This window comes from Populus nigra, chromosome 15 (genome assembly GCF_951802175.1).
Source record: "Populus nigra chromosome 15, ddPopNigr1.1, whole genome shotgun sequence".
In the NCBI taxonomy this organism is placed as follows: domain Eukaryota; kingdom Viridiplantae; phylum Streptophyta; class Magnoliopsida; order Malpighiales; family Salicaceae; genus Populus; species Populus nigra.
In genome coordinates, this window is record NC_084866.1 from 7,884,507 (window position 1) to 7,912,074 (window position 27,568).

The window sequence follows — 27,568 nt, forward strand, 5'->3', positions numbered from 1 at the left end:
GCGAGCTTATAAGATCTGTTCCTATTTCCATGAAAAATTATGTAATAAAAATTGCTTGAGGCTTCGTTACTGACCATCCACAGCAAATAGAATGCACGAGTTCATCTTTTAAGGCCGGCACACGACCAAAATAGCACCGTCACTGTCCTCGTCCGCATGATTCATCAGATCACGCATGCAAGCATTTTGTCCTATCATTGATTTCAAAATCTAAACATTGAAAAACTCTGATATTCCACTTCTTTTTTGTCTCGACTAAAAATCTGTAATGAAAAAGATACCAAACGCCAATGAAATAATCAGATTCGAAATTTTCATACTCGGACGTGTAGTTGTTTCATCACCAATTGTTTTTTGGATGCCGAACACAATAGTGAGCTGACTATCAGCAAATTGTTTCCTAGTCAAATTATCACCATGATGTGCTACAAGTGATGTTTACGATTTCAATAAAATCTAGTATCTTGACGCGCACCACTACCTAGCTGGGTTTACCCTTAGTCCTGCTGTAAGGTTGCCTTCATTAACTTCAAAACAACAGCTGCTAATTCAGTTTGATGTGAAGTGTAGCTATGATTTGCTCCTTCTATGATGTGTAGACTGTGATTTGGTATGATCTTGGCAAACTCTAATGCGTCCTCCACCGGGATGATTTCATCAGCAGATCCATGAATAGTGAAGACCCTGCATGCAGAATTGTGGTAATGAAGGCACAAACAATACAGAGACAGAGACACACCAGTGTAAAATGCATTATAAAGCATTGACAGAAATTGAAAATAGATTAAACAGAACAAGAAGCGAGCAATTGGCTATAACAAAGAAATTGCCAATCTAGGAACTAAAGAGATGCAGCAGCACTTCTTTGGATAAAAAATGTGTCATCGCCTGAATTATGCTTCAAGCAACATCATCAAAATGGATTTCCAGCAGCAAAAAACAAAGAGAAGACCAAATTGTTTATTTGTACAATAAAATAGCATGGTGCATTTTTCACAAGAAAATCACTCTCTCTCGTTCATCACAATTAGAAACTTCTTGTTTCCTTCTTGTGCTTTGAGAGCATCCGTGGGGTTGCCTGTCATTAGTGTGTTAATTTCATTTCATCAAGTCTAGGGATCTCATTTTGCTTATTAGCATCTAGTTTATGGATAGATTTTCACAAAAACATTACAACTGGAACTAAGTTTGACACACTAGACATGCTTGTCAAGCAAAAGCAAAGATAACAAGCTACTTAAAGACGAAAGCGCTCACCTACAGTCCTTATTGATTACAAGGCATGCTTTATGAATACCAGTATTCAGGCGATCCATCAAACTTTCCTCAGTCACACGATAAATAACACTTCCTGCAGAAGGTTATGTCAGGCAGCTTGCAAAATCTTTCATTTAAGAAACTAATTTACATATATTCTGGAAATAAAAACGGATTACCTGTTCTATTCTTAACATTGATGAATCCATCTTGTTTGATCTTTTCCATAAAGTCTTTTCCGATCCGTTCTTCAATGCCTCTCTTCAGATCATAACGGCCAGAAACATTGAATACTGTAGTGATATCCTGATATTTGGAAGCATATAGGAGCACCACATCGCCTCCTGCAATTACATTGTTGGCATGACAGCTTTCAAAGAGAGGATTATAATTTACATAAACTTATTATTTATCATAGTAGACTTTGCACACTAGACTTCCAAGACAGATGAGTTGAATAGAACGTGAAATTGACACTGCTAATCATGAGAAGCATTATTACTAAACTGCCCTTCATTTCCACTCAAAAAAAGGGGCCCACTTTTTCCATGCATTATATTACTGAAACCCTTCATATTCTGGGCTTCTTTCTTTAGAATTCCCATCTGAGTCTCCACCTTAGATTAGGCACAGAGGCCGAGCAGGCATCTTTAGAAGTATTTGTATGACATTCTGCATGGAGAGTTAATATGAAGACTTTGGACTATAAGCTTGTCATTTAAAAGGTTCCATCCCAAAATTGACATTCGATAGATAAATAATACCCCTACACCATGTCTCTTTGGAGCTTAAAACATATATCAGAAGTAAATAAATTATCGACATTCATGGCAGTGTTGACTGCCCGCCAACATCGCTGAGAGCCAAAAGTAGAGAATGTTCCAGGCAGGCAAGCAGTAGCCAAGAGCACTACCTGGAGCATCCGTTGCCATCTCAAATGACTTCTCACTTCTGCCAATAGGGCAACAGCATCAGCACACACATTTCCAAGGGAAAACTTATCTCCAGCTCTCTATCAGCATTGCCACCCAGCAGTCACCCTTTTACTACATGTGAATGCATCATAAGTGCTGTGTCATCATCAATGGTATGTATGCCACAGCCAATTTGCCATCGCCTCATCAACCGAGTGTTATTACATTCAGAACAACCTCAATACCTTTCACACCTTATTCCTAATCACTCTTTTCTACCGTCACATGATTCACTACATCAACCATGCATGTCAACTTCTATTGCCTCCATCTTACTACAGCAATGGAAATTCAACAACAGTGGTATTATCTGCATTAACATTGTAGGCTTAAAAAACTTAACTTCATCTTGGCAGTGGCGTCTACACAATTTAGATGTTGAATAATCATATGCACACCTTTACTATGCCCAAGAATTGCACTTATGGCACGGCTTGCTCCACGGAAGTGTTCCATTACAGAACGTAAATCATCAGCCTCTCTCCAATAACTACCATACGCAAATGAACCTTCACTTTCCCTGGTAAAAAATATTACAACAAAATCAGCATGAAACTAAATGCTTATTGTTTGCAGCAAGAATTGAACTGTGTGCCAACGATTCAGGCAATTGGAATCTACCATGGTAAACACAGATTTAATTCTTCCAGTTTGAGAACAAACGACCACTAACTGATCTGAAAATATTTCCACAGTATAACTGATATCTAAACAATTCAATTATAAGCATGAAAGTCCTGGAAGAAATCAAGCATGACAATATTTGGTAAAATATCAAATTGATCTTGGATTCTTCTTAAAGGAGACCCCTACGGATCACAGAAATAACAATCAGAAATCAACCCACAATTCTCTTTGCTTTAATTGATTCTAAAGCGTTGGAAAAATAGAAAGGTCCTTCGATATCAAATTGGTCATCAGCTTCCACAAAAAGAACAAAGCAAGTAGCAGATAGTAAGACCAAAAGGAGGAGAATTTTGATCATTCTTTCCATGGCATCTAGATACGTTATGTGCCACAATTACTCCCTTTCATGATTGATGATGCCAGCTAAAAAGGTTGCATTACCTATTAAGACAAACTACACGATCAGCAATCTCCTCTGCTGCAATTATCAAGTCATTTTTTGTTCGAGTTCTAAGCAATTATATACATATGGGAAAAAAGTGGCGAGCAAAAAAATAAAATATCCTGTACATATCAGTAAAAACAAACAAAAAACAACTTACCCATTTCCAGCAAAGTCGAAGCGGAAGGAAGAGGTTCCTTCCTTTTCTAATGCCTTGGCAAGATTCACCATAGTATCGTTTCCCTTGAGATAGAGAGAAAATACAACAAACCCAAGTCAGCTTTTACTTCTTTTCTTGATTATGTAATGGAAAAAAAATCAAATATGAAAGCAGACAACCTTTGTGGAACGAAAACCATGACACAATATAACAATCTCATTGGATCCAGTGTCATGTAATAAGCCCACCAGTTTTTCACCATGTTTGTTTGATATGATCACTTTCTGCTGCTCAACAACTGTAAGCAAAGCCGCCAATAATGTACATATTTGACATCATCCATAAACAAATGCTAATACACGCACATGTATAAGTATATTACCTGGGTTTTGGCCAGAGGGAGGGAGAGCCATCCTTAATGTCACGCTGCGATTGAACAAGGATGAGAAGGAGCGTAGATGGCGAAGAGGAGATGTAGGTGAAGAGGGGGGCTTTTTTGAGATTAATGAATTTTTTACTACCACTGGACAATTATTACAAACAACAAGATTTTCCATTTATTTTGCACTTACGACTAAACCAGCGATTGGGTTTGCTGCTCTATGCTTTGAGCTCTCGCTTGTGACTTGTGAGTGAATGATTTTGTCCGTTGCTTCGATCCAATTACATTACTTTGTATTATTATTATTATTATTAACCCACTTCTTCTTTTTTTTCCCCCCTCTACTCTTTTTATTAAACGTGGTTACATGCACTTCATGTTTTCTTTTTCTCTTCTTTCCCTACTCACAGAAGTCAGCAGAACAATATTTTTCCTTCACATGCCTTTTTCTACAATCCTTGTCATTCCTCTCCTTCACTGGAAGCCTAACTACCACCCATTTCAATCATCAATCACAAACCAATATGTTGTTTCATTGATCTCCGATCAGCCAGCCGACAAAGACCGATAACCTTGGGTGGTTGGTGAGCTTATTTCTCTGTATTTGTTCTTTTAATGTTGCATTTGTTGTTGTTGTTGTTGTGGTGGTGGTGTTGCATTTCAATTTCTTTTGTTAATTGCTAGGTTTTTCCTATTGCTTGGATCTAACAAATTTGATCAACTTCTATGTTTTGTTTGTTTGCTACAGATTTTGTTGTTTCTTCTTTCATTGTTTTTGGTTACTTCATCACAGCCTCCATTGTCTCTTTTTATTTTATCCTTCTTTCTTGTGTTTGATTACTTTTTTGTGGTGCATGTTTTTCTATCGGTGCTCTAATTGGTTCAAGCCTTCTCACTCTATTAATTTCTCTCGTTTCCTTTTTATTCAACTATTGAAGTTGTACTTGAGTTTGATTAGTTTTATTCTTTGTTTTGTTTTATCTTGGTTTATTCTTCAGCTTTTTCTTTGGTTTTGTTCATGGTTTTTTATACGAAGAGATTTCATTGGCGACCCGACCATGACCACTAATAATCCTTCGTGCTCTTTGAGGATTCAATCAATTTTATTTTTTATTGTTTTTGTTTAAGACTGTTGTTATGTGTTGGTTGTTTTTTTTTTCAGTAAAATTCTTTACTCTTGCGTCGATGTCCATTTAATTAATTCTCTTAAAAAAAACAAATATATAGCTTTATCATTGATATATATATACACACACACACACACACAAAAGCATATATTGAGCCTTCAAGTCCTTTTTTTGGATTTTTGGCATTCTAAGAGGAATACATGCTAATTAAATGGTGCTTGCTTGGGTGAGTAGTAAATGAATGACTATTTCTTCTTTTTTGTGTTTTTGTGCTTTGTGTTTTTCTAGCTTTTGGCCTAACATTGTCTTTTATTTTATCAACTCTTAACGTTGTTTGTTCTTTTCAAACATATTTATCGTTGGGTGTTTGATTTTGCTATTATTGTATTTAGAGTTTGTTGATGTTTTGCTATGGATTTTTGCTTTATTTATGTGTGTGTTTTTGCCTTCTTTATCAATATTTTTCATAGCATGGTAAGCCTATTAAAGGCATTTTACAAATAAATTTCATTGGGCATAGTTTTTAAGAGGCTTATGGATTAAATTTTTTTTATTGGTTTAATGGGAAAAGCATATAATGTGCTTATGGTGTGTTTAATTTTGCTTCTATTTTTTTGTTTGCTGCGAGGTATAATTTTTTCTTTATAAAATAAAAAATAAAAGTAATAAATGCATGCTTTTACTACTGTGTTTTTTGTTTTTAGTGATGGTTTCACCCAAGGTTGTCAAAAACGTTTTTTTGACACGACATGAAACATGCAATATAAACTCGAATTGTAAACTCAAATCGTAAAATCATAAAATCGCAAGTAAAAAATTCTAACTAAAAATCATAAAATCGCAAGTAAAGTATTCTAACTAAAATCGTAAAATCACAAGTAAAATATTTTAACTAAATTACAAGATCCAGTCAAGTAGTAAATAATAATATAACATAATTAAAATAAAAGTGAAATAAACAATAAAAATGTTCAAATACCTTAAAATACATAATTCAAATGATGCTTGAAACAGTAAATGCCTCCACTAATAATTTTCTGACAATACTTGCACTGAACTCTTTTTGAATTCCATTAAAAGCCGAGTACTCTACCATTGAGTTAGCAACCCAAATACAAATAATTAGGTTATGTAGATAGAATCCCCAAGCATTTTAAATTTCCCATTTATTGAAAAAAAATCCCATTATTGGATCGTTTTTCATCCAATTATATGGATCGATCAGCACTGATGGAATTGCTATTCTGTTTACAGAATCACATAAAATTTTATCTAACTCCATATATGAATATGGAATGTTCGAAATACGTATGAATGGAGGAATAAAGAGAATTTTGATTTTCTACTCAAATTGGAATTTGCAACAGATACAACTGGAAAAGAATTGAGAAATTCCACTTAACTTTTATAATCATTGTTATCCATTGTATTTGATGAGGAAGTTCACTAGAGGAAAAAAAAATACTTCATCCAGCTCCTACTCGTTTTGCCACCAATTTCATTGCATTGCAAACCATTTTAGCTCATAAAGATGAGTTGAGAGCTATGGTGACATCTAGGGAATGGGTCTTATCTGCTTATACTAAAGATAACAAAGAAAAAAAGTTTGTTGAGAGTGTGCTAGACTCTCTGTTTTGGGAAAAATGTGCAATAATTGTGCGAATAAGTGAACCTTTAGTTCGAGTTCTACGAATGGTTGATGATGATGATAGACCTTCGATGGGATATTTGTATGATGTTATTCATCATGCAAAAGAAGAAATGATGAGGAGATTTCAAAAGAGAAAGGCTAAAGTGAAACATTTCATAGACATTATCAATAATCGGTGGGATGGATAACTTTATAGAAATCTTTATGCAGCGGCATTTTGGTTGAATCCTCGATTTCAATAATGCAAATATAATGGATAAATATATGAGCATCATTTCTTAACTTCTAGATGTTCTTGAGAAGTATGCACATGAAAATCTACCATTGCAAAGTAAGATTACAAGTAAGATGAAGTTGTTTAGGAATGTTGAACATGACTTTGGTCGAGCTTCCGCAATAAATAATCGCACCCTTATGCCTTCGGGTATATAATTTTTATATTTAAAAATATTATTTGACATAGTCTTACACTCTTACTTATTATTTTTTTATATAGATGAATGGTGGATGACATATGGAACCAGCGCTCCAAATCTACAACAGTTGGCTATATGAGTGTTAAGTCAAACTTGTAGTTCTTCGAGATGTGAGAGAAATTGGAGTATGTTTGAACATATTCACTCCAAGAAGAGAAATAGATTAGAGTATCAAAGGCTTAATGACCTTGTTTACGTCAACTGCAATCTAAGATTGAAACAAAAGTATTTTTATTTTCTCTAATTCCTTAAATATTATTTTATCTTGTTTAGTAGCATTATTAATACTTATATTATGCTTACCTTCACTTTTAATATATAGGAATTATTGGAAAGGACGAAATTATGATCCAATTAAAGTTAAGACAATTTGTGACATTGAAAATTAGGTAGTAGAAAATGACTCGTCAATCTTGACAACTAAAGAAGCAGAGAGTTTTCACCAAATTCTATCAACTATGACCATATAAGATACTTTAGATGATGGTAATTAATGATTGATTATTTAGTGATAAATATTATTTAAAATAAAGTATTGTTTAACACATAATATTTATTTATTAATTGTGTTTGAAATGTAGATGTCATAAATGTTAATGATATTAAAGATGATTGTGACAATGAAGTTTCAAAAGAGCATGTTGATGATTTATTAGGTGTTGACGAGATTGGCTCAATTCCATCGATATTTTATCCAAATTTTGCTCCTATAGACACAGAAGAACTTAATGTATTCATTCAATAAAAGTGAATGTGTTGTTAATTTAAAATTTATGTTGTTGGATGTTTTGTTTTAAATATTTTAGAATTTATGTGGTTGGATGTTTTGTTTTAAATATTTTAGAATTTATATTTGGTTTGTGTTTTGGATATTGAATTAAATTTATATTGTTGGTTTATAATTTAAATTTGATTTATGTTAGGTGTTTTATATAGGTGTTTGTTTTTTGGGTTGACCCGGGTCAACCCATCTGATCCGTGACCCGATCACTTGACCAAGTCGGATTTCAAAACTACGTTATTCACACTTGATTTTTATGAGATTTTTCTAAGAAGGCGGCAAAGAAAAGGAAACAAAAGAGGAAATCGTGGTCTCCACTTGCTACTGGCCCTCATATAAATAAGCTGTGTAATAACAAAAATGGTTTGACTGTTTTGAAAAATGGTATGTCCATTTTATTTTAATTGGTCTAGCCATTTCTTAAAATAGCTAGACCATTTCTGGTTTTGAACCAATGTATCATTTTGACCATAAACCTTTCTTCTTTTATCTTTTGAACTTTTTTCCCAATTTATTATATTCAATTTATTACACCATAATTTTCTATCACCCAAAATCGTTCTGTAAATTTATATTGAAATGCCCCTAATCTCTTTATCTTTTATTCACATCCATCTTACATATTATAATAATCATCTATCCCATTTATTTTACATTTCTGGAAAATTTTGGCCAAGATTTTACAATTATAGACATTAAAAGATCAATATATTTGTGTTTTTTTATGGTTAAATGTTTTAATATTAAATAAATATAATATTTGTGTCCTCTTTTACTCTATTTTTTTCTTATGAGTTATAAAATTATTTTCTCATCTATATAATTGTTATGTATGATATATAATTCATGCCATGAAATGAGACTTGGATAAAATAACAAATTCCTCATTAATATATTAAGTACATGTTGAGAACATGATTGATTGCCTTCCAATTTTATATGCATAAAACTAGAGTTTCGTTCACAGATAACTTTTTGAGTCATGTAAGGTTATTATTAATCGAATATGTTTAATGTTATAGAATTGGGTTCTTTTTAACTAAATTTATATGATTTGGATGAGTTACTCATGATTATATAAGATTGGAGGCAATAGCTAGGCAAAACATATATGATATGTTTAGACAAAAAAGTTATCACTTAACTGATCAAGAAGACATATAAAGATGTGATTGATAAGCTATGTTATCTACATAATTTAATTTATTTTGATTTTTTAAATCACTTAAGGTCGGATAAATTAAATGACATCCTAACCCACTAGAAAATCTAAATGAGATTTTCTGAATTAATAAAAAGGTCTCTTAATTTGTATGAAATTAATGGGAGACCAAATTATAATCAAAGACCTTATCTAAATTTGGTTTTAAATATGTATGCATGAAACTAATAATCTATATCTTTATATGAATAGTTTAATAAATTAAAAAAACAAATAGTAATATATTCATACATAGCATACCGATACTAACAAATTGATTGGATTAAACTTTTTGAACTAGTACCGCAATGGGATAATTTTTCACAAGCAAGAAAGAAAGTTATATGTTCTTGAAAATATGATTCCTCCCACCCTTGATGAGGACACCAAAGTCCAAATTAGGACTAAATATTAATGTTATGATGATGATGATGATGAAGATACATGTGTAATGTTAACCAGTATGTCACTTGAACTTCAAACACAATATAATAGTTCTTGGGTATTGGATATCGGATGTGGTTTTCATATTTGCAATAATATGTATGAACTAAGAAAAATAGAAGATTGTATAAAAACAAAGTGGATCTACGAGCTGGTAATAGATCAAGGTTTGATTTATTAGTTGTGTGAACTTATTATTTAACTTTGTTAAATAGGCTGATACTAGAACTTGATAATTATTATTTTATTCCAGTACTTTCTAGAAATATTGTATCCATTTTTTACTTAGCTTTAAATAGATTTAAATTTATTATTAAGGGTAAATGTTGTTTCTTTTATAATAATGATGTTTATTATGGATAATACTTATACAAATAGTTTGTATATACTTGATTTAGAAATGCTCATATTCAATATAAAAAGCAAGAGGAATAGATTAAATAATCAATATTCATCATATTTATGCAATGTAGATAATGTAATATCAATGAAACAAAAATAACTAAGTTACATAAAAAATGATATTTATAACCTTTTGATAATAAATCGTAAGAAACTTATAAAGCTTGTTTATTAGATAAGATGACCAAAATACCCTTTACTGAAAAGAGTGAAATGTCTAAAGAATTGTTAAGTCTGATTCATAAGATGTTTGTAGACCAATGACAATACATGTCATAAGTATATATACATATTTCATCACATTTACTGATGATTACTCTAGATATGGTTATATGTATTTGATGAAATATAAGTCTTAATCATTTGAAATATTCAAAGACTTAAAAAGTGAAGTTGGAAAACTAACTAGAAAGAGTATTAAGATACTCTGATCTGATTAAGGTGGTGAATGCTTGAGCCAAAATTTTCAAGATTATCTAAAACAAAATCAAGTTCTCTCATAATGGACACCTCTTAAAACACCACAATATAATTGAGTTTTTGAAAGAAAAAATCACACCCTTTTAGAAATGGTGTGGTCCATGATAAGTTGTGCAAACTTTTCACTTGTATCTAGGGTTATGGCATATAAACTGCTACTTACTTTTCAAATAGGATTCCATCAAAATCTATTGATAAGACTCCATATGAAATATAGAATGGTAGAAAATCACACTTATCATACTTAAAGACTTGGGGTTGTGATGTTTATATGAAGTTATTGTATTTAAAAAGTTATTAGTTAAGTTAGATAAATATAAGTTTTCTAGATATCTTAAAGAAACTATTAAATATTATTTCTACCATCTCATTAAGCCAAAGGTGTTTATCTCAAAACATGTTACCTTTCTAAATAAAAAATTTGTTCATGAAAAGAGCAATGAAAGAAAAATAAAACTTAAAAAAGTTTAAGAACCATAAACTAACATCTGAATGGAACTTGAGCTCGATGCTATAATATTGGATGTTCATTCTAGAGCTCAAAAAGCACAATAACTTTGTAGATTTGGTAGCACGTCATATACCGATTAGATATAGACTTCTCATGGAAGTTGAAAATGATGAATTTCTCATATTTGATGAGTCTATCAACTATATAGAAACAATATCTAATATTGATTTTGAGAAATGATTTGAGGCCATGAAATTGAGATGGATTCTATATACATCAATAAGGTATGAACCTTGGTTAATCCATCAAAGATACCATATGCTTCGACTATATGATCCATTATATATGTGATACTATACACAAGACCATATGTATCTTATGTTTTAAGCATAACAAGTAGATATCAATCTAATCATGTGAGGATCATTAGAATATAGTTAAAAACATTCTTAAATACAATAAATAATGTTTTTCTAGTCTATAGAGGAGATGAACTATTAGTTCTAAGCATAACAAGTAGATATCAATCAAATCATGTAAGGATCATTAAAAAATAGTCTAAAACATTCTTAAATACTTATGAAAAAACTAAGAATGTCTTTTTGGTCTATAAAGGAGATGAACTAATAGTTCATAGTTATTAAGATGTTAATTTTTAATTTAATATTAAAGACAGCAAATCCCAATCAGAATATATTTTTACTCTAAACAGTGTTGTTATAAGTTGTAAAAGTTTCAAACAGGAGATCATACTAGATTTAACAATTAAAGCTAAGTACACCTCTGCATTTAAAGGGGAAAAAAATTTATTTGAATCAAGAAGTTCATGAACTAGATCTAGTTTCTAGTATTGTTGATCTAGTAACTATGTATTATGATGACAATGGAGCCATCACACAAGCAAAGAAACTAAGTTCTCATTAATCCAAACATATACTTAGATAATTCCATTTAATTAAAAAAATCATAGAAATGAAAGATGTAAAGATAAAACTAGTGCCCATTGAAGATAATCTTGTAGATCCTCTTACTAAGTCATTATCCTAACAAAAGCATTATCACCATATGGAGTGATATGGTATTTAATACATGAGTGATTGGCTTTATCGCAAGTGGAAGATTGTTAATGTATATGTCTTGTAACCAATTAGTTGAAAAGATATGGCATTGGCATTGTTCATGCAAACATATTTATTATTAATAAAAGCTTTTTTTATCTTTAATATTCATTTATATTTCATTAATGAATCTAAGGTAAAGACAAAGTCATTGCGGGTAAGAACTATTAGTTATGAGCATAACAAGTAGATATCAATAGAATCATGTAAGGATCATTAGAAAATAGTTTAAAACATTCTTAAATACTTATGAAAAAACTAAGAATGTCTTTTTGGTCTATAAAGGAGATGAACTAATAGTTCATAGTTATTAAGATGTTAATTTTTAATTTAATATTAAAGATAGCAAATCCCAATCAAAATATATTTTTACTCTAAACAATGTTGTTATAAGTTGGAAAAGTGTCAAACAAGAGATCATACTAGATTTAACAACTAAAGCTAAGTACACCTCTGCATTTAAAGGGGAAAAATTATTTGAATCAAGAAGTTTATGGACTAGATCTAGTTTCTAGTATTGTTGATCTAGTAACCATGTATTATGATGAAAATAGAGCCATCACACAAGTAAAGAAACCAAGTTCTCATTAATCCAAACATATACTTAGATAATTTCATTTAATTAAAAAAATCATAGAAATGAAAGATGTAAAGATAAAACTAGTGCTCACTGAAGATAATCTTGTAGATCCTCTTACTAAGTCATTATCCCAACAAAAGCATTATCACCATATGGAGCGATATGATATTTGATACATGAGTGATTGGCTTTATCACAAATGGAAGATTGTTAATGTATATGTCTTGTAACCAATTAGTTGAAAAGATATGGCATTGACTTTGTTCATGCAAAACATATTTATTATTAATAAAGGCTTTCTTTATCTTTAATATTTATTTATATTTTATTAATGAATCTAAAGTAAAGACAAAGTCATTGCGGGTAAATTATAAAGTAATTATAATTATGAGATTCATATTGCATTAAAGTATTATTCCTAGTTAAATACTCTATTAAAATTGGATATTAATTTAAATTGTTGAAACTAGAATATATTATGTTCTTTCCTTTATGAAAGAAAACGGTTTTTCTTATAAGATAATGTATTAGGAATATCTAGAACTAATATATAGGTGTTTGATAGATGACATGTACATCGAACAGACCTGTATGAGAATTTTATATGGAGAGATCACATGTGTCTATAGAAAGGCTCGCATGACAGTTGTGTAAGTAATCCTTAGACTTGATATCACTAAATTGTATTATCTTGTAAATATTATGCTTTGATTCTGACTGCTTGTTGTCTTAATAAAGAGTACCAAATGAATATATATTAAGTATAACATGAACTATATAAAGATATTTAGGTAATTAAGATAGGATTCATCACCCTAGGTGAATTAGGAAAAATGTTCCATATGTTTTCAAATAAATTTGATTATGAAATTCTTACGTAAGATGGAATAACATTTGAAAAGAATTTTAAATTTTATTCAAAAGATCAATGACTATGATGTTGATAACAAATATGATTTGATATAGTAGACATACTTCATGCTATAATGTTTAAATCATAACATTTCTGATAAAAGGATAATAATTACATTAAAAAACTACTCACTAAAAGGTTAAGTCAAACCACTTATAACTTTCTTAATATTTAGAGAATCATGACGGGTTGCTAAACATTGTATTTTATCTTTAAATATAAATCAATCAATTGTTGAATTGATAATAAATTAAATTTTCTAATGTATTTAATCATATTTTATTTAGAATTATGATTTATATTTGGGTCAACTTCTTAGAAACCTAATAAGTCACATATATGTAGAAGCATTGGTCAGAAATTAAACTAGAATAATTAATCAAGTGTGACTTGATTGTAAATAATTTTTAGAAATTAAGGACTATAATATAATCAGTATAAGAAATTATAATTCTAGATCTAGAAAATCAAGTATAGACTTGATTGAATAAATTTGTAAAATTGTCATGAAATAATAAATGTGATATTATTCAGAGGCAAAGTGATATTTTTCTATTTATAGAGTTATTAACTTTTCTCTATAAAGAGAATATTATATCTTATATTTTCTATAAGTTACGATACATAATGTATTGTACACACTCCAGCTATACAGATAAGTAGGGTAAAGAAAAGAAAAGTTAGCACTTAAGGCATAATAGTCCATCTCTCTTAAAAGGGTTTTGAGAGAATTTTCATTAGTGGTTCATGTGAATTATTGTTAGAGGTCAAACACTTGAAAGACTTGTGAAATCTTTTTTAAGATTTATTATTTCTGTCATGTCTATATGTTTCGAGAAACATAACATGATATGTTTTTTTAACAAGATGAGGAATTAAAAATACCTTAATAGAACTTTCCTTGTCAAATGAAATTTATTGGCATCCAATTATGTTTTTTTTTTTAATTATTAAAATGTTATCAACGAATAACGTTCTCTCTCTTTAATTGGAATTGAAACGGTAGGTTAAATGGATTCAAGTGGGCTAGTCTTTCTTATAATTGCTCCAATAAAAATACAACTTAATAAAGTTATGTTTTCTACTTTAAAACTTCACATACAATATTTTTTTTAGTTCGTTACCCAACTAGACCCGCTACTGTCTCCTCTATTTCACTCTAACATAAAACCTTAAATCCTGAAAATAGACATCTATTTTGTCATCCAAATAAGTCCTCAATCAAAAGAGAGTTCTATTTAACAGTTGATTTTGTTAGAAAAATGATTTTAAGACATGATTAATAAGCATATTTAATATCTATTTAAAAGTGAGGTTTAATTATATTTTGGGTTAAGATTTTGTTGAAAATTATTCTTCGACATAAATATTTTAACATAAAAAATTAACAAATCTAAAATTAATTGTGAGTAAATGATAAATTAATCTTAAAAAATTCTACAAACTTAAAAATATTAATTTTATATTGAAAGATTACAACATTTTCTTGTGTTTATATAATGAAGACCTGAAAAGTTAAAATTAAGTTAGTAAACATCAAAATTTTTAAAAAGAAGAGATGATGAGATAAGTACATTTAAAACTTAAGTTATACACACGCTTGGCTTGACATGAGACTGAATTTGAGTTTATTATATAATAACAATTTTTTTTTATTTAGAAAGATTATTTTTTTAGTCCATAAACAATACCAATCCAATCCAGATTCATTGAATTTATCTTTTATTTAATCCCTTGATAGTCTTACAGTCTTAAAAATTTGTATTGAAATGTCAATTGTTTATAAAAAATTTCAATGCTTTTAATAAATTAAAAATTGACAGAATTAATTCTCTTAATTCAAAATTAATTATGGCGGCTTGGTTCCTTATATAAACAGGGGCTAGAGGGGATTGTCAAGAACATAATAAACCAACGAGCATTTTTCCAATTCTTTCAAATCCATTTGCATTTTATGATGTCCTTTTGCTCCACAGTTGCATCTTTTTATACCGTAATCTGTAGCTGGGAATTGGGTCTCTGTGGGAGCTATCAGTTATTATTATTATTATTATTATTATTTGAAGTACGCAGAAACTGATCCAGATATCCATATTAATCTAAATAATAATAATAAAATCCTAACGGGTAACTGGTCAAGTCATAGATTTTGTTTTCTAGAGATTACCAGTTCGAGTCTTACAAACCTCAAAGTTATTTTTTCTTTCAAATCCATTTGCATTCTTATGATGTCGTTTTGCTTCATAGTTGCATCTTTTTGTACAGTAATCTCTAGCTAGGAATTGGGTCTCTTGGGTCTCTGTGGGAGCTATCAGTTCTTGTTATTATTATTATTATTATTTTTTGAAGTATGTATAAACTGATGTAGATATTTGCATTAATTTAAATAATAATAATAATAATAAAATTTTGATGGGTATAACTCAACTAGTTAGATTATAGATTTTCTCCTTAGAGGCCACTAGTTCGAGTCCTACAAATCTCAGAGTTGCTAGAAACTTATATAGTCATTAATTTTAAGATTGTAAGATTAATCGAAATAGATATAAGTTAATAATAATAATAATAATAAAGTTTTCTTTACTAGCTTGCTCAATTTTGTAACATCTATTTGCAATGTTACCTTTTTGTTTTTGCTATATCTAATTCGTTTTCCCTCTTTCTAGCTGGTTCGCTTTGGATGATGCGTTGATTTAGCTATTATCCTGGTTTTCTAGTAATTATCCTTGTTTTCATTACCCTTTTTTTTGTGCAGATTCAACGATTTGATTGATTACATTAGGAATAAATGCACTGAAGAAGGCAAATAATGACCGGTTAGAAAACACTTACGCCATTGACTACGAGGCTGATTTCGGATACGGGTAAAGTAGACCGTGGTTTTTAAAATATTTTTTATTTAAAAATATATTAAAATAATTTTTATTTTAGTTTTTTAAAATTATTTTTAATATTAATATATCAAAACAATCTAAAAATATTAAAAAATAAACTTAAATAAAAAATAATTTTTAAAAATTATAATTTTTAAAAATCATAATTTTAACCCCAAACACACGCTATTTACACATCACATATCACTATAAAAAGTAAATATGGACTTCTCCTCCACCCCCACAATGAAAGAGGATCACATCGTCCACCACCAGTCTTGAATGTTTTAGAGCGTGTTTGGCAGTGTGGTTGCGGGTGCTTTTCAAATAGCTTTTCGTGCCGAAATGCATGCCAATGATATTTTTTTATTTTTTAAAAATCATTTTTGACATCAGCACATCAAAACGATCCAAAAAGTACAAACCGCACTCAATTTTAGCGAAAAAAAAAATCAAATTTTAAGGAAACGCAGGTACAAACGCAGTACCAAACGTTCCCTTAATTTACAAGGAAGCATTTGGTATCTTGAATAAGATAGGATAGAAAAAAAGATAGAAATGAACTTAATTAGATTAGAAGATATATATTCTTGTCTTATTATTATAATGTTATGTTTGTTATATTCTAGAGGACGATTAAGTAATGTTTTTTACAACAATTCATTTGCATCCTAAAAATAGGTTTTCAATTACAAATCTTGTAATGACCACAAAATAATTATATTATACATGCTTAAAAAAGAAAAAAAAAACATTTGTAATAGTTAAATTACTCTAAAAAAACTAGTAAAGTAAAAAAAGTTGAGTTAAATGAATATCCAAAATCTTCCATGTCTTGTTAACTCAAAATATTCTTTAAAATGTGCCAATATATAAGAAGCTTTTTGTATTGACATTTAGTATCACATATCGTATGCATGTTTATATACTCTGATGGTAATAATAAAATAAAAAATAAATTAATGACATACTTGGTTGAGAATAAACTTTAAACATGTTTTATATAAAAAACATATCAACAAACATGATGAATTTTGTAAAGAAATCAATTAAGAAGTTCAAAAAAAAAAGCAAAGTAAGGATTTAGATTAAGTGTTCATTTTAGTACTCATGTAAATCTTTATATCTTACATGATAACACAATTAAAATAAGCCTATATATTTCACTCTGCATGTATTAAATGATTGATAATAAAATTTAAGATAGACGGTTCTAAGAATTCACTTAAGTTAAAATGATAAATCTAGTTTGCATGAACCATTCAATTGTTTGATGTGACTAAACTTATACATCAGTGACGGACACCTAAGAATCTTGCAGGAACTGATCAATCGATTGGCTTGACTAATCTAAACCAGTTGACTATTTGAACTATTTTTTTTAAAAACATATACATAGCTTTTAAAAAGAGGAATATGAACATATAACATATACATGTTATTCTAAGAGAAAAACAATTATAAAATCATCCATCTTTGATCATACTATAATTTGTGCTATTAAACCTTTATATTCTAACACAATAATATTCGATTTCATACTCACTACACTTCAATACTTTTATATCTTATAAGTGCTATTAAGACATATAAATATATTAGAACTTCAATTGTAATATACACTATATTAAGAGATACTGGTGTGAAAACAAATCACTCTTGTAAATATTTGAAAATTAGATAAAAATTCTTGGTATTGATGAGACAATTTCATTAAGGAAATTGTTTTGAAAATAATATATTTTCAATTGATAAAAATCCTGAAAAGAACATATCTTTAAGTAATGTAAAAATCTTGATATAGATTTGTTAAGGACTATTATACTCTTGAATTTGAACTAGTGAAAGAATTTAATTCTCAAATATGATTTTGTATTTAAATTGTGGAAGTAGGCTTGTTGAACTACATTAAAAATAATTTTATAAATTTTTTTTAAAATATTTTAATTATATAGTTAATTATTATATTTATTTGAAATAATTTGTATTATCTAAGGTTAGTGATACACACGTAATTCACCCATCTTAAATGTTTAAGTTGACTGAACAACACTTTATTCCTTAATTACTTTTAACTTATCTTGTTGATTCATCCGTCCGTCTTTTGTTAAGAAAAAAAGTCACAAATTTTCCAGACAACACAAGTGAAGTGTCAACATTCTTTAATATTTAGTGAACACGCAGAACCTTATTCTCAAAGGATCAACAGGAAAATCAGCAGCCTAGAAAATGGAGTCGAGCAACCCCAGTAAACAATCCCAGGGTAAATTCAACCCCACCAAGTTATTTCCATTAACACACCACTTAAATCTAATCTTTCCCATTAATTTTTATTTTATACTCTAACCACCGCCCTCTCTTTCTCTCTGCCCCACCTAACTGTCCATACCTTTTTATGCCTTCTGTTACACAGCACAGTCGCTGTTAGTGGCCTGTTCTATTCTGTGGGTTTTTTTTTTAATTTATTTATGGTTTTTTAATTTTGTTGGAATCATGTCAGTGAAAACAGTTTCATTGGCAATTTACATGTTAGTTAGCTTCAAATAAAACTGGGTTCTATGGGTTTTTCTCAATAAGAATCACCTTGTCTTTGCTTTTTCTACACAGTTTTTGTGTCTGTTTGTGTGTGCTGGTGCTAATCCAGTTTAACCTCCTTTTTGTTATTGATTCGAGTTATTTAAAAGACAACGGAAGGAAAAAAAGAAATGAAAAACCTCTTCTTTCTTTGTTATGTAGTATTATTTTAATTGTTTTGTGGTTTCTTCATTAGTATCGAGGAGGGTCTTCCAAAGGTTTTTGAAAGTTTGGTGCTTGATGTCATGGGGCTGGTGATGGTGCCACCCATTCTTCAGCTGCTGGGGAAACTCTCTGCCATTGGCTTTTTTTTCGCAGTTCAAGGATCTACTGGTAAATTTATGATGCTAGCTCTTCTTTGTTAGGATTGGATTGAATTAGGAGAAATTTATGTTGTTTAAGGGTTTTTTTTTATTAATCAATCATTTTGTTATCTGGGCCTATCTAACTTCATGTTGCCAATGCTAATGTGAAGAAGCTGACAATACATGTACGAGTTGATACGAGCCAAAGTGGACTGTGGTGTCTTTGTTGACCTGGGATTGTTTACTAATAGTGAACCAGAAACTAAAAAAATGTTTCCCCCTCAATTATGTAACCATAGATCAGAGCTTGTTGGTAAAAAGCTCAAGTAATTGAGACAATGAAGGGAGCTCATAGTTATTCCAAATCTTTCTCCCTCTCTTATAGGACGGACGGCTAGTTAACATTGTCAGTTACGCTCAACTATGGAAATGCATTACAAGTATCTTTAGCTGCTTATATAATTCTATGTTTCTTTAGAACTTCATACAATCCAGCCGCATTTCGGCCACTGCATTGATATCTCATCTTGCTCTGATTCCATTGTCTACAGTCTGATTTGCTAAAGATATTTCGTTATGGAGTTTTAAATTCAACAGAGAGCAGATCTAATGGGTTGTCTTTGAACTCTTCCTGTACATAGACTAGAAAACATGGATACTAAACCCCATAAGAGAGAGACAATTCTCCACCACTGATATAAGCAGAAGCAAATCATAAATGCTAATTTTGTAAAGACACAGCCCTTACGCCTGTTCTGATTGATATATTTTAGTTTGAAACTTATTATAGATACCAAGTTGCATTTATATGTGGTTTTAAATCTGGTATTATATCTAATTTTCAGCTGACAATATATCCCTAACTCCAGCAATTTTTTCTTATATTCCTCCAATAGAAGGAACGCCTGGTCCCCAACTCCAGCCATTTAGAAGCAGTGTCCCAGCCTCAGAGTCTCTGTCAACTGGTAACTTGCATAAACTGTTACTGTAGATTGTTTACTAATCTTGAGATCGTTTTAATATGATTCTGGTTTAAAAATACAGGGTCAAACTTGCACCCTCCACTTGCATTGCCACCACTCACCTCTGCCCCAGTGCCCCAAACAATCACAGGGCATGTACCATCATATTCTCCTAGTCCTCTGATAGTAACAAAACCACATAATAGAGCTCCTCCTCCCTTGATTTCTCAAGGACATGTACCATCCTTGTCACCAAGTTTTTCAGTTATATCTCCAACGTATAATACAGCTCCTCCACCCACACTTAATCAAGGGCATGAGCCACCTAAGCCACCAAATGCTCATCGAAGAGAGGCAGCAGTTAGACAGACTCCTGTCTCTGCGTCAAGTGCGCCAGGTGCATAACTTACTAATGCTTGTTTTTTTTTAGTAATTTTCTAGTTGACTTTTTGTTCTATAACAAGTGCCTTTGTTACAATGTTTGGTTCTAGCTGCAGCACCTTCGAGACAGTTACCAGAAAATTCACCAGTCAGCCAATCAAATGCACCTGAAGCTTCTTCACTAAGTACTCATAAAAAAGACGTATCCTTCAGTGGGGCTCCTGTCCCAAATTCAGTTTCTCCAGGTATAGAATTAGTGTTCTATTGTTCTCTGACTCTTCCGGTGGATTCTAATTCAACAGGTTTCTAATTCATTTTCTTGTTTTGGTATAGAATTAGTTTTCTATTCTTCTGTGACTCTTATGATAGATTCTATTTCAACAGGTTCCTAATTCTTTTTCTTGTTTTCCTGCATTTTTATTTTACAAAATACAATATCAGCTGCATCTCCATCAAGGAATTCAAAAGAAAATCAACCAGCAGCCCCCCCTATTGCACCAGCAACGATGCCATTTGGTGTGCATTGATATGTTCTATATATGTGGATAATCCCTTTCTTTCTTTTATTTTTTCCTTCCAAAATTTCAAACTAAATAATCATGTTGGATCTTTTTTATTTTGATAACAGCAGTTCCGGTTGTATCACCAATGGGAGCCATGCCACAAAATTCATCAGCAACCCACCCAGTCATGCCTGGAGAATCCCCTGCTGTATTATCAGGTTTTACTCGAGAGAAAACACTTCAAATTCATGTTGGTTATGAAGCTGTTCCTTTAACATCGAACCATTCCACATCTTCATTTTCAATGTCTGCTAAACTTTGTCATATAATGGATGTGTCAATAGATAGTCCATGGCTGAAGAAATGAACAAAAGTTTCCTTTCTGCAACCTTCTTTTACTTAATTTATAGTGATGCCTCACTAAGGCCTGTTATAAAACATGGACAAAGTGATTGAAACAATAATGATGCTATAAATATTTTCTGAAAATTTCCATTACAAACCACAAAATTGTTGGAATGCAGCTTCATTCCATGATCTGTATTTAGAAAAAAGCCACTAGATATATCTTCCTTGGTCTTTTCAACTTACATTCAAAAAGGTCACTTTGAGTATTATGAAAATCTCATTTTCTTATTTTTCTTATGTGTTTTCTTTTAATTGTTCTTCCCAATTAAGCAACTAATTATTTCAGTTGGTGTTGCATTCTATGATTTAATAACCATGGTCTTGAATAACGTTTGATGCATACTTGGAAAAAGCCACTAGATTGTCTTCATTTTTCTTTTAAACATTCACTTAAACAAGGCCAGTTTTCAGCATCATGAAAACTTCATTTCCTTTTTTCCTTCATTTATTTTATTCATTTTTCCATTTGAATGACTATTTTTTTGTGTGGGTGTGACAATGTATGATTTGATGACCATGGCATGGATTACAAGACTAGGTGGTATTTCCATATTGTTTTCCTGGCACTATTTTCATATATGCCAACTCTTTACACTTAGGTAATGCTACATTTTATTGGCTCTCATATGACATTGCAGGTCCAAATGTCCGCCATCCATCTGCTCCTACCCCAAGCATTGATTATAAGAAAGATGAAATTCCAGTTTCTGCACCGCCAAATGAAACACCCACACCTTTATCTCCCATGAGCCATTTTCCAGCTAAAGGTATGCATTATTAAACTGAAAATTTCACCAAGATCAATTATATGAAGCACTAGTATGAAGACTTGGAATTTAACAATAAAATTTTCAGGTTCTTTTTCTGGTGTAGCTCCTTCCACACACAATGCTATGAGGCACTCTAATGACTCTCCCATTTCTCCTTCATCATTGCCGAAAACTCCTCTGGATAAACAGCATCACTTTTCTGCGCCTTCACCTTCTATCCCATTTCATAAACAAAACCATGAAAGCAGCAGAATCAGTGACTCTGCTCCTGCATCCTCAAATCCAACATTTCCGCCCTCTTCAAAACAGCAAGGTCCTTCTTTTGTGCTTGAGAAGTTCCCCAATCGATAACCATTTGGTTTGCTATGTACTTAACATTCATATATATGATTTTGTTTTATTTTGATGCTCTTTACAGGTCCCGTCATGCCTCCATCATTTCTTCCAACAAGCAGGCATAAACAATATGCTTTCTCACCCCTTGGAACTCCAGGTATCATAATAGTGACTGTTTTAGTGGTTATATTTGGAGCATTTATCTTGAAGGTCTTTTCAGTTTCTAATGCAGTTCCTCTATGGTAGATTCTTCACATAAGGCATCACACTACCGCTATCCTAAACCAGTGATCACTCCTTCACCCACTCCTTCACCCACTCACACTGCAGCATCTGGATGGACAAAAAGTAAAGAAAGCTCATATTCCTTACATTTCGTTGTCCCCTTTTTCCAAGTTGATTATGCATTACATTCACTTATTTCATTCATTACATACTTAATAGCTTACCTTTTGATTATTGTTGCATTTCCAAGTGCCAGCTCTTTCCCCTAAAGCTTCTCCTTCTGGGTTTTCTTCAAGAACTCCCAAGATGCCCCCCCTGCCACCACTCCACACATTACCACTTCCACCTCCTAATGAAGGTACACAGATCCATGCTTCTCTTGCTTTGAAGTTTGTTTATGTTTTCCCTTCGACGTTCTTTGTCTTCCTAAATGTAATGCATAGGCTCATCGAATCTGCAGATTGTTCAACGACTGTGTGCACAGAGCCATACACAAATACTCCTCCTGGGTCACCATGTCGCTGTGTCTTGCCCATGCAAGTAGGACTGGGCGTTAGTGTTGCACTGTATACATTTTTCCCTTTAGTTTCAGAGCTTGCTCAGGAAATTGCCGCTGGCGTTTTTATGAAACAAAGTCAAGTTCGCATTATAGGGGCCAATGCCCCCAGCCAGCAGCTAGAGAAGACAATCGTCCTTATTGACTTGGTTCCCCTTGGAGAAAGATTTGACAATTCAACTGCCTTTTTGACTTATCAAAGATTTTGGAAAAAACAAGTTGTTATAAACCCTTCTTTTTTTGGTGACTATGAAGTATTATATGTGCGTTATCTAGGTAAACAATTTCTAAATGTGAAGAATTTTTTTTTTCCTTTTCTTTTTATTCTTTTCCTGGATATTTATAGAAGTGCTACATTTATAGGTTTACCTCCACCTCCACCTATGGCACCTTTTGGAATTGCAATAATCGATGATGGGCCATATTCTGGCAATGACAACAATGCAAGGATGATAAAGCCCCTAGGGGTTGATGTCCATAAAAGGAAGCGTAAAGATGGGCTTGCTGGTGGCATCATTGCTATTATTGCTGTGTCTGGTTCTGTAGCACTAGTTTTATTCTCTGCTGTTGCTCTGGCATTGCTGTTTAAACATAGAGATCATGCTAGTCAACCGGCATCAGTCCTGCAGCCTTTGCCACCTTCAGTTGTGAAACCATCAGGTAATAGTATTTAAAGCTTTGTGTAGTTTAGCCTATCTGCTTGATGAATCAATGGTTTTACAGAGTAAAACACTAAGCTTATAGAACATACAGAATTGGACTAATTAGCTAGCAGTGATTGAACTTGGCAAGGTAAAATAGAAAGAAAAAGAAACTGTAGAATGTTGTGAAATACTAAGGTTGTACAAATATGGCATGTATATATTAGACTTAACATTGTCTTAATTTTGTATTTCCATGTTGTCCTTCTGTATTTAACATGCTTTGTTGGATAACCATTTCCTTTCTATTCTAATATGTTTGATTTAGTAATATCTGGCAATTTGAACAATTCAAAAGTCTTGCTTAGTTTTGCGATGAAAAAGGAAAACTAATTTGCAGGTATTGCTGGGTCATTGATTAGAAGTGGTCTTAGTTCTGCCTCGTTGTCCTTTGCATCTAGTATTCCAGCGTACACAGGATCTGCTAAGACCTTCAGCAAAAGTGACATAGAGCGGGCCACTAGTAGCTTTGATGCTTCAAGAATACTCGGGGAGGGTGGCTTTGGGCTTGTTTACAGTGGTGTTTTAGAAGACGGGACCAAAGTTGCTGTAAAAGTTCTAAAGAGAAATGATCAGCAAGGTGGTCGAGAATTCTTGGCAGAAGTTGAGATGCTTAGCCGCCTTCATCACAGAAATTTGGTCAAGTTGATTGGAATATGCACAGAGGAATGTTCACGCAGCTTGGTCTACGAGCTCATAGCAAATGGCAGTGTCGAATCTCATCTACATGGTAGTAGCCTTGCTCTTTCTGAGTTTTCATATTTGGATTAGGAAAGTTATCTCTTAGATAAGGAGTCAATGTTCTATAACATGAATATGCTTGTCTGTATGTTGTTTACTTACCAGGGGTTGATAAAGAATCTGCTCTTAATTGGGATGCTCGGATCAAGATAGCACTTGGTGCAGCTCGAGGTCTAGCTTATCTACATGAGGATTCAAGCCCTCGTGTGATACACAGGGACTTCAAGTCAAGCAACATTTTGTTGGAACATGATTTCACACCAAAAGTCTCAGACTTTGGTTTGGCTAGGACTGCCTTGGATGAGGAAAATAGGCACATATCAACGCAGGTCATGGGAACTTTTGGGTAAGAATTCGTCTTTCAGGCTTCACGAAGTCTTATTGTATCACTTGTTATATGATTCCCCACCTAACACCAACTCCTTACAAGGAAATGCCCATGTTTGTTTGCTTGTCATACCTTAATCATGTATTAAGCGCTAAATATCTCTGGGAGAACAATAGATGGAGGTGGCATGCTCACTGTGTAGTAGATCCAAGTACCTGCATAATTGCTCAGCATTCTGGATGTTGCTGGGTGTCCCAGATTTAGGTTACACAGACTGAAGTTTTTTTATATGACCATATGATGTTTTAGAAGGTACCAACCGAGTTAGCTCCTGCTCCTTGTTCTAGAAAGTAAAATAGCTGCCACCACATTGTCTTCTAATTAGACTGTTAAGGAACATCCATGAATCATAGCTCATTGTCCAGCTCTCTGTTGTGCAGAATCTTCTCTTAAGCTTGTCTAATGACTCAATGCTCATCCTAAACCACATGCATACAAACATCCATTTGTAATTCAGAATTAAAATATGTTTATGGCAATATAAATTTGAAAGTCCATAACTTCAATTATATGTATCGGTTGCAAATGAAATTAAAGCTCATTGAAATGATGCCAAGGTGAACCTTTTAATTTCGATATTCTTCAACCTAGACATCTTGGTTGGCAGTGCTAATATGGACCTGCATAAAATCATAAATATGTAGTTGCTCCTCCTTTTTGGGGATAAAGAATTCTTGGACCAGTTCAATATTATTTTTTTTTTCTAGAAAAAGGATAGTGAGGACACACAAGACACCTTTTTAACATTTAGGCAACCTTCAAGCTGATATAGGCTTGCTTTAAGTTCCTTCATTTGAATTGTATTAGAGTTTATTGAATTTGATGTATCTATTTGCCTGATGAATATTTAATCTAGGTATGTCGCTCCAGAGTATGCAATGACTGGCCATCTTCTTGTGAAGAGTGATGTTTACAGTTATGGTGTAGTCCTTCTTGAGCTCCTAACAGGACGAAAACCAGTGGATATGTCCCAGCCACCTGGTCAAGAGAATCTAGTTACATGGGCTCGTCCATTTCTAACAACTAAAGAAGGGCTTGAAGTAATTATAGATCCGACTCTAGCACCTGATGTACCTTTTGATAGTGTGGCCAAAGTAGCAGCTATTGCATCAATGTGTGTTCAACCAGAGGTATCACACCGTCCTTTTATGAGTGAGGTTGTTCAGGCCTTAAAACTAGTATCTAATGAGTGTGATGAGGCAAAGGAACTGGATTCCAGAAGTTCCAGCCAAGATTTATCTATTTACATGGATGCTGAGGTCAGTGCAGTCTCAGGACAGCTGCGGGATTCTTTACGAAGTCAGGCCCTAGTACATAATTATGATTCTGAGCCAGATATAGAAAGGGGACTCGTGGATTCATATTTTTTCAGTACATCAGACGGGTGTGGGAGGCAGGGCTCTGGATCATTGAGGAGATGCTCATCAGGTCCATTGAAAACAGGAGGGGGCAGAGTGTTGTTGCAGAGGAGATTGAGAGGGGAAAGTGTGAGTGAACGTGGAACCATCTTCAAAATGTGGCCAGGTTCACATTAAGAGCTAGATCGTCCCTCTTTTTTGTGAATATTGACTTCCCGTTTTTCAATCTTAAAATCCTTGACTGCAAGCAAGCATTCAGTCCTTCATAAGAACAAGAATTTGGTTGCGGCCTCGCAAGAGCCTGGACAACGAAGTAAGCTATTATTATGGAATGCAGAATGCCAAAATCCGTCACTTCAGGACAGTTGCAGCATGTGTTTTGATCTCACTCCAAATGAATTAAATTTTAAGTAAGGTTCGAAGGTAACAGGACGTGATCCCATACAAGGCTTTCGTTGTCTATACTCAATTGCACTGGCGGAATTGCGGCAGTAACACGATGATGTGGAGTTATCTGAATTCAATGGTGTATCAACATATTTAATACTTCAAGTCTGCCAGGCATCAGCAGCAGGATGTTTCCTTCCTTCCCGTCTGTAAGAGTTTTTCATCAAATCAAGTTAAAATACATGGTAGCATTTCTCACTTTCACTGTAGAAATATTCATCTTCTTTTTCAAAAAATAAAAATAAATTTATATGTGCATATAGTAGTTTAATAAGTTTCTTTCCAGTTTTACTGCAACGTTGGAGACATCTTCTTGGATTAATGGTCTGGAGGCTCATGAATTTTACTCTTGACCTTCATCGTGCTCCTTTAAGCTGTAATTTTTAAGAAACAAGCAATGTCCTATGTTCGTATCAAATCCCGTTCTGATACACAAGTAATATTTCAACTTGTTGAAGCTCCTGGTTGAATTGCATCACTGCCATCGGAAGGCAGCACTTCCAGGATACAATGTTACAGCTTTTAAAATCTTCGATTTCATATTGAAAGCCCGGTAGGCGTCTAACCTTTTCTA

At 32.3% G+C, this 27,568-nt stretch overlaps 2 protein-coding genes and 1 long non-coding RNA gene across 5 annotated transcripts; 2 read left to right on the forward strand and 1 right to left on the reverse strand.

Moving 5' to 3' along the window:
- Positions 1–291: 291 nt before the first annotated feature.
- On the reverse strand, positions 292–4,247 carry LOC133673785 (uncharacterized). The gene is made up of 7 exons (XM_062094675.1): positions 3,843–4,247; positions 3,640–3,758; positions 3,461–3,543; positions 2,630–2,751; positions 1,437–1,601; positions 1,258–1,351; positions 292–684 (listed from the first exon to the last, which is right to left on the reverse strand). Exons 1-7 carry the CDS (start codon positions 4,015–4,017, stop codon positions 498–500), a joined length of 945 nt encoding a protein of 314 aa, XP_061950659.1. The 5' UTR covers positions 4,018–4,247; the 3' UTR covers positions 292–497.
- Positions 4,248–4,295: 48 nt separating this feature from the next.
- Positions 4,296–7,374, forward strand: LOC133673786 (uncharacterized). The gene is made up of 2 exons (XR_009835062.1): positions 4,296–4,426; positions 7,117–7,374. It is a non-coding gene; the product is annotated as an uncharacterized LOC133673786 (long non-coding RNA).
- Positions 7,375–18,789: 11,415 nt separating this feature from the next.
- LOC133674519 (receptor-like serine/threonine-protein kinase ALE2) lies at positions 18,790–27,252 on the forward strand. 3 transcript variants are annotated; one of them, XM_062095672.1, is made up of 16 exons: positions 18,790–19,246; positions 20,064–20,183; positions 20,263–20,577; positions 20,672–20,806; positions 21,003–21,077; positions 21,190–21,282; positions 22,111–22,239; positions 22,328–22,555; positions 22,661–22,735; positions 22,825–22,926; positions 23,054–23,161; positions 23,264–23,635; positions 23,723–24,019; positions 24,401–24,790; positions 24,907–25,147; positions 26,046–27,252. In XM_062095672.1, the coding sequence occupies exons 1-16, from the start codon at positions 19,159–19,161 to the stop codon at positions 26,722–26,724; spliced, it is 3,447 nt and encodes a 1,148-aa protein (XP_061951656.1). In that variant the 5' UTR covers positions 18,790–19,158; the 3' UTR covers positions 26,725–27,252. The 3 variants fall into 3 exon arrangements, with proteins under 3 accessions (XP_061951656.1, XP_061951657.1, XP_061951658.1); XM_062095673.1 differs by having other exon boundaries at positions 23,060–23,161; XM_062095674.1 differs by lacking the exon at positions 22,328–22,555.
- The last annotated feature ends 316 nt before the right edge of the window (positions 27,253–27,568 follow it).